Below are 7,864 nucleotides of genomic sequence, written 5' to 3' on the forward strand. Positions count from 1 at the left end.
CTGCCTCAGCCTCCTGAGTAGCTGGGATTACAGGCACGCGCCACCATGCCCAGCTAATTTTTTGTAGTTTTAGTAGAGACGGGGTTTCACCATGTTGACCAGGATGGTCTCGATCTCTCGACCTCGTGATCCACCCGGCTCGGCCTCCCAAAGTGCTGGGATTACAGGCTTGAGCCACCGCGCCTGGCTCTAAATACCTAAACATAAAATATATTAAAGTTTGAGCTGGGCGCAGGGGCTCACGCCTGTAATCCCAGCACTTTGGGAGGCTGAGATGGCCTGATCACCTGAGGTTAGGAGTTTGACACAATGAAACCCCGTCTCTAGTAAAAATACAATAAATTAGCTGGGCGTGGTGGTGCGCACCTGTAATCCTAGCTACTCAGGAGGTTGAGGCCAGGGAATTGCTTGAACCTGGGAGGGGGAGGTTGCAGTGAGCCCAGATCAAGCCGCTGCACTCCAGCCTAGGCGATAGAGTGAGACTCCGTCTCAAAACAACAGCAAACACACACACAAAAATATATATTAAAGTTTGAATCAGCAACACGTTTAAAAAGTATGATTTTTAGCTACTTTAAATTTGGGAAGGAAGTCTTAATGTAATTGCACATACATTTCAGTGGGGGTAGGAAACACCCACCTACCACTCCCAGGCTAAGCTGCCTCTGATCTCTTTGCATAATATTCTACAACACGATAGCTAAGCTATGAGCCTTTCTGTCCTTGGTACACAGCAAGTACACTTAAGACTTTCAGGAAAGCTGAGAGAAATAGATGTTGGGGCTCAGGACATACTACTTCAAATGTCACTCTGGGGGACTAGAATATGCCCTCCTAAAATATACTTCTTTGGTGGCATATTTTGAGCTGGTTATTCTGAGAAAACTGCAGACACAGGAGTAGCTCTGAAAAGCTTTCCTTTTGTAAAATAAATGTTATGTCTATAAAGGAAATCTACATTAGTAAAGTATCTGTATCAGAAAGAGGGCTGCCTCAAGATAACGTTTATTACCTGAGAGACTTTTTATCTGCAAGGTTGGACAACCTTTCTTCACCATGCATTTCCCCTCTTGCCCTCCTGTGGCTTATCACTGCCTCTCCCAAGGCCCCAAGCCCCATTCTTTTTGTAAGATGGAATCTTGCTCTGTCACCTAGGCTGGAGTACAGTGGTGTGATCTCGGCTCACTGCAACCTCTGCCTCCCCTGGATTGAAGTGATTCTCCTACCTCAGCCACCTGAGTAGCTGGGATTACAGGCACCCAACACCACACCCGGATAATTTTTTTTTTTTTTTTTTTGAGGCAGAATCTCACTCTGTTGCCCAGGCTGGAGTGCAGTGGCACGATCTTGGCTCACTGCAACATCTACCTCCTAGGTTCAAGCAATTCTCCTGTCTTAGCCTCCCCAGTAGCTGGGATTACAGGAACCCACCACCATGCTCGGCTAATTTGTGTGTTTTTAGTCAGGCTGGTCTTGAACTCCTGACCTCAAATGATCTACTTGCTGGGCCTTCCAAAGTGCTGGGATTACAGGTGTGAGCCACTACACCCCAGCAAAGTTTTGAATTTTATTTTGAGATGCAGTCTTGCTCTATCTTCCAGGCTGGAGTGCAGTGGGGTGATCTCGGCTAACTGCAACCTCCGCCTCTCAGGTTCAAGTGATTCTCCTGCCTCAGCCTCCTTAGTAGCTGGGATTACAGGCACCTGCCACTACGCCCAGCTAATTTTTTTGTATTTTTAATAGAGACAGGGTTTCGCCATGTTGGTCAGGCTGGTCTCGAACTCCTGACCTCATGATTCATCCACCTGGGCCTCCCAGAGTGCTGGGATTACAAGCATGAGCCACTGTGCCCAGCTGCTAATTTTTGTATTTTCAGTAGAAATGGGGTTTCACCATGTTGGCCAGGATGGTCTTGATCTCCTGACCTGATGATTCACCCACCTCAGCCTCCCAAAGTGCTGGGATTACAGGTGTACACCACCATGCCCAGCCAGAGGTAATTCTTTGTTGGGAAATAAAATAATTAAAGGAAGTTTGGAAGTATACTTCCCAGGGGAGGACAGATTGTATTTTTGGCTCAGGATGAGTTCTAGACACTTTTCTGAGGGGTTTTTGGGGTGTGTGTGTGTGTGTGTCTTTACTAGTAACTCAGGTCACAGTTTTCTGAGATTTTTTTTTTTCCCTAAGATGGAGTCTTGCTCTGTCACCCAGGCTGGAGTGCAGTTGCATCTAGGCTCACTGTAACCTCCACCTCCAGGGTTTAAACAATTCTCCTGCCTCAGCCTGTTGAGTAGCTCGGATTACAGGCACGTACCACCATGCCCGGCTAATTTTTTATTTTAGTAGAGATGGGGTTTCACCGTGTCGGCTAGGCTGGTCTTGAACTCCTGACCTTGTAATTGGTCGACCTCGGCCTCCCAAAGGGCTGAGATTTCAGTTGTGAGCCACCGTGCAAGGCCAGTTTTCTTAGTTTTTTTTTTTTTTTGAGACGGAGTTTCGCTCTTGTTACCCAGGCTGGAGTGCAATGGCGCGATCTCGGCTCACCGCAACCTCTGCCTCCTGGGTTCAGGCAATTCTCCTGCCTCAGCTTCCTGAGTAGCTGGGACTACAGGCACGCGCCACCACGCCCAGCTGATTTTTTGTATTTTTAGTAGAGACGGGGTTTCACCATGTTGACCAGGATGGTCTCGATCTCTTGACCTCGTGATCCACCCGCCTCGGCCTCCCAAAGTGCTGGGATTACAGGCTTGAGCCACCGCGCCCGGCCGGCCCCTTAGTTTTTATTCTTCGAAATTACAATAGGCAGGAAGGGTCATAGACTTCAGGGTCCAGGGTAATGATCACTTTTTTTGTGCCTATTACTGAACCATTCAAGATACTCCTTGGTTGGTGATGGTGTTCATTTCAAAAGCCAACATGTGAAGAAACTCGTATAACTTTTGAAAATTGATCAACTAAGGCCCATGGCAGAATTTGAGGGTTAAGGGGTGTAATTAGTGTGTAGGTAGATATAAGTGCCTTCTTTCTATATTTTGGCGTTGTAGGAATTTAAAGTGATTCTGCAGTAAGTCTCAGGAGACAATTTTCTTAGTTCTTAGAAGCTGGAAGATAAACTTTGGACAATGTATTATACTATGCCCTTTGTAATTAAATAACTCAAGATAATGTGTTAAAGTTTAGTGGAGATTTAAATTCCTGAGCTGATTAAAGAGAGCTGTTAAGACCACAGGTTTTAAAAAAATGAGTTAATAAATAATACTCTCAGAAATTGTAGGCATTATGTAGTTATGAATTGCATGTTTTTATTGTTTGTTATTTTCCAATCTTGCAGAATGGCTCAGGATTAGTAACAACTGAAAATAAGACATTACAACTCAACTTGAAGGCTGGCACGAAGGGAGGACTTGGATTTTAGGCTGGCTCTGGGCTGTGTCCCTCCCATCCATGGAATGTAGAGCCATTGAAGGCTGTGGGGTCACGGTAGAGGTGCTGTCTCAGAAAGATACATCCGATTGTGTGCGCAAATGGGCTGGGGCGGAGAAGAGAGAGGCAGAGCCCATTAGGAGACTACTGCAATATCCAGGCAGACGAGTTAAGACAGGGGCGGCAGTAAGAATGGGAAGACATCAAAGAAAATGGTAGTGCGCGGGGCCAACAATGGACGATGACCGAACCAAGGTGGGGCTGGGTGAGAAGTGAAAGAACCGCTCCGGGCTGTCCAGTGAGCCCCTCGACTTCCCTTCTGTCCTTAGAGCGGACGTCCTCCAACTAGCCAGCCGCGTGGCGCAAGCCTCAAGCTGGTCAGGTCAGCAAAAGCCGCACGGGAGGCATGGGCCGGCACGCGTATTCCGCGGCCCCCTCCTCGCCCCTGCACCCCGGCAGTCTCTCCGGTTTGACCGCTCCCTCCTGTCCCACCACTCCCTCCGGTCCCCCGCCTTCCCCGACCCCCAGCCTCAGTCGGCCGCCGGCACCGCCCTCTGCCCCTCTCCGCCCCCTCCCGCGTGGGGCGCTTACTCGCCCGGCTGCCACGTCTCACTGCTGACATCACCAGGGCCGCTCGGCCTTAGCCAATCCGCCAGGGGGAGTCCGAGCGAAGTCCTAGCCAGCGAGTCAGAGGGGAGGGGAGCAAGGAGGGGCGGAGGGTGGGGAGGTGAGGGAGTGGGGAATGGGGCGGGCGACAACCCTTCAAGTACGCAGGCTCCAAACGCGCGGGGCTTGGCGGGAAGCTGAGTCCTGGCCTCCGCTCTGCACCGTCTGTTTTCAGCTCGCGTAGCCCCGCTCGCGACTCCCATTCCCGGCATGCCAGGCAGTGCGGCCGCCCTCCGGCTGTGTAAAGGCTCCTCGGTCTAAGGCTTCCCTATTTCCTGGTTCGCCGGCAGCCATTTTGGGTGGAAGCGATAGCTGAGTGGCGGCGGCTGCTGATTGTGTTCTAGGGGACGGAGTGGGGGAAGACGTTTGCTCTCCCGGAACAGCCTGTCTCATTCCTTTCCTTCGATTACCCGTGGCGCGGAGAGTCAGGGCGGCGGCTGCGGCAGCAAAGGCGGCGGTGGCGGCGGCGGCAGCTGCGGTGACATGTCCAGCATGAATCCCGAATAGTGAGTTCAGGAGAGCACCGGTCGGCTGGGTCCGTGGGCTAGCTTGAGGAATCTTAAAGGGGGCGAGGAGGGTTGGGGCGGAAGTCGGAGCCTCAGCTGGGGTGAGGCGAGGGTGACGGGTCAGGAGAGGCTGGCGGCCGGGAGCCGGGCCCCATTGTCTGTCGCGGAGGGGCGGCCGGGCGGGGGAGGGGTCGGGCCGGAGGGGTGAGACGCTCGGGCCTGGACCAGGTCAGGTTGGAGGGCCTGAGTGTGGGGCGGGTGCTGAGGAACTGTGCCGAGGGGCCTGAGGCGGTGTGAAGGGATAGCTTTTCTCCGAGGCAGTGACTTTTGAAGGAGGACTTGTTTCTGAGGGGAGGGGATGGCGTGGGAGAGCCCTCCTAGAGGGCACTGGCAGACCCTGCGCCCGCACTCTGCGGAACTGTCAGGATCCTCGGGGTGGAAACCAGCTTTACTTGCAAATCCTGAGCTTCTTGGTTCCCTCTCCTTCCATCCTCTCCACCAGGTTTCAGGTAATATGGATGCTTTTCGGGACTGCGTGGGATTGAGGGGAATGAGTAGATGATGAGAAGCGACTCAACATTTTTAAGTTTTCTTTTTGAGTTGTGTCTTGGAAGAGTTCTTTAAGAACTCGGCGGTTCCATTGCCCTCCTAAAAACCTGGGCACTTGTGAGAATTTTTTTTTTTTTTTTTAGAGGACACCTAAGTCATTTTGTCTTCTGTAGGTCAAGGAAAAAAAACACACACACAACTAAAGCCAAGGAATGTTTTTCTGATACTACCAGATTAAAGGAACCCTGCTGTCAAGTTGAAAGAGAAACGAATGGGACCTATGATAGATCTGTATGTAGGTTTTGGATTACTTGCTTGAATGCTTGCAGATAGGGAATGATAGGCAATGAGGTTCCATGACGTGTCATGAAAAGTTAATGCATTTCTTTTTCTTGCTTACTCAAGAAGTCACCACAGCAGATGTGACACACCTGGCACCTTTCCTGGGAACTGGTGTTCACTTCCTTTGGGTAGACTTTGTTGGCTCTCCTCAATGGCCCTTTAAAAATTTCCTCTACAGTTTACATATATGTAAAGTAATGAGTAATTGGAAGAGATAGAATTGGTATTCCTTTTCAGTGTCAAAAGCCTTTGAGGGATTGGGGAAATGAGTATTTGTTGTAAAAGTTGAGTTTATTTGCTGCTTTGATCAATTACTGCTAAACATTTTCCCCTAAAAGGTCCACTCACCAGTTTAGCTGACTGTCATATGTGTGTCACATGGCTCTTGCAAAATGCATTCTTCAAGTTTTGTAACACTGTGGCTTGATGCTGAAATTTTTTGCACTAAACTGAAACCATAGTATTTTATTAGAATTGTATGCTTTAGAAGTTGACGGTAGTGTTCTTGTAGTGACATATTTGCTTTGTTGACAGTTAAAAAAATTTTTTTTCAGGGGCTCCAAGGACAAAGTTGGTTTTGCACAGGTGAACAGAGTTGAACTTGAGGTTCTTAGTTTAGTGGTTTTCTTGGTAACAGTAAAGAACATGGATTTACCGCTCTATCAAAGTTTATAAACCTGTACTGTTAAGGGCTTTTTCTGAATTTGCTATATATGTGTTTAGTACTGTAAATAGATATTCAAGATTAGTTGAGAACTTTGACAAGTTAGCCTCTGCATTTATTTCCCCTTTTTTTAATTGGGTAATTGGAATCATTATTCCTTTCAGGGTAGTGGTGAAATTCAAATGTGTATAAAATAATTTGGAAAACTGAGCGTTCTTCAGGTAGCATGCATAATTTTCATGAAAGGCATTCTATTAGTGCTAAGATTTAGGAATATAATCTTTATACTTAGAGTTTAGGAATATAGATACAGATTTTATGCATGTCAAATACCAGTAAATACAGCAAATTCCAGATGTGTGTCATTGATGAGAGCAACAAGATTTCAGGGGGATGGTGGGTTGTGATTAGCTATCTGGGTTTTCGAAGACTTTATAGAAAAGAGACCCAAAAGGAAATTATCAGCAATTAGATTTGGAGGAACAGAGGGAGTGAGGAGGAATTTTCAAGGGGGAGAAGCAGGAATGGCTCATAGATGACAAGGATAGTAATTCTTGAGTAAATGTGGTGTCACATCATCCTTTTCTTTTGAAGACTAGATTAATGACCTCAATGGGATCAAATCCAGAAATAGTTTTTATATTTTTTCTGGCATCAAATACATGAGTGTATGGCCTGCTATGTTTGTAGTCTATCTAGATTGTCTAGTAAAGTAAAATAGGAATTTGGGAAAACTTTTGCAAAAGTGTTAGTGAAAATTAGGATAAGAGGAAGCGAGGGATATTTTATTAGGGAAGGTTACAAGGGCAGCCAGCAATCAGATTTTTAGCAATCTGACTTTAGCAGTTTCTTTTTGTTTTTAATGAAGCTTGTTATCTTTGTAAAAGTAATTAGAGAAAATTTGGAAAATAAAGGAAAGAAAGAAAAGTTCTTTAGTGTTTTATCACCCGAATACAAGTTCATTTGTTTTTAACATCTTATTACAAACTCCAGAGTCTTAGGCTTTCTCTTCAATTACAACTTTAATGGGTGGATGCTTTTCCTGCTTCCAGTATGTTATCTTACTACTAACAATGGTGTATTAGCTAATGTTTACAAGTGTACTCCAGATGTTCCTTAACTTACTTTGGTTTATCATTACTAATTTATATTGTTTCTTTTAGAAATTTATAATCCATGTTATGGGTGCTGCTGAATTTGGTAGTGAAAATGGATTCTTGACAAAAAAGCCTCTCAAGCAACAGAATTTTTAGATTTTTTTTTTTTTTTTTTTGACGGAGTTTCGCTCTTGTTACCCAGGCTGGAGTGCAATGGCGCGATCTCGGCTCACCGCAACCTCCACTTCCTGGGTTCAGGCAATTCTCCTGCCTCAGCCTCCTGAGTACCTGGGATTACAGGCCCGCGTCACCATGCCCAGCTAATTTTTTGTATTTTTTAGTAGAGACAGGGTTTCACCGTGTTGACCAGGATGGTCTCGATCTTATGACCTCGTGATCCACCTGCCTCGGCCTCCCAGAGTGCTGGGATTACAGGCTTGAGCCACCGCGCCCTGCCTGAATTTTTAGATTTATATCGGTTTACATAAGAGTTGATAACGGCCAGGGCGGTGGCTCAAGCCTGTAATCCCAGCACTCTGGGAGGCCGAGGCGGGTGGATCACGAGGTCAAAAGATCGAGACCATCCTGGTCAACATGGTGAAACCCCGTCTCTACTA

The 7,864-nt window shown here is 47.0% G+C and overlaps 1 protein-coding gene across 1 annotated transcript in view; it reads left to right on the top strand.

Annotated features, from left to right (window-relative positions):
• The first annotated feature begins 4,082 nt into the window (after window positions 1–4,082).
• Window positions 4,083–7,864, top strand: part of RAB1A (RAB1A, member RAS oncogene family) — a 37,596-nt gene continuing 33,814 nt past the window's right edge. Inside the window, exon 1 of the mRNA XM_017522134.2 lies at window positions 4,083–4,595. Coding sequence (XP_017377623.1) covers window positions 4,573–4,595 — 23 coding nt within the window. The 5' untranslated portion in view covers window positions 4,083–4,572. The remainder of the gene's footprint in view (window positions 4,596–7,864) is intronic.

The sequence above is a fragment of the Cebus imitator genome, unplaced genomic scaffold (genome assembly GCF_001604975.1).
Source record: "Cebus imitator isolate Cc_AM_T3 unplaced genomic scaffold, Cebus_imitator-1.0 Scaffold23, whole genome shotgun sequence".
In the NCBI taxonomy this organism is placed as follows: domain Eukaryota; kingdom Metazoa; phylum Chordata; class Mammalia; order Primates; family Cebidae; genus Cebus; species Cebus imitator.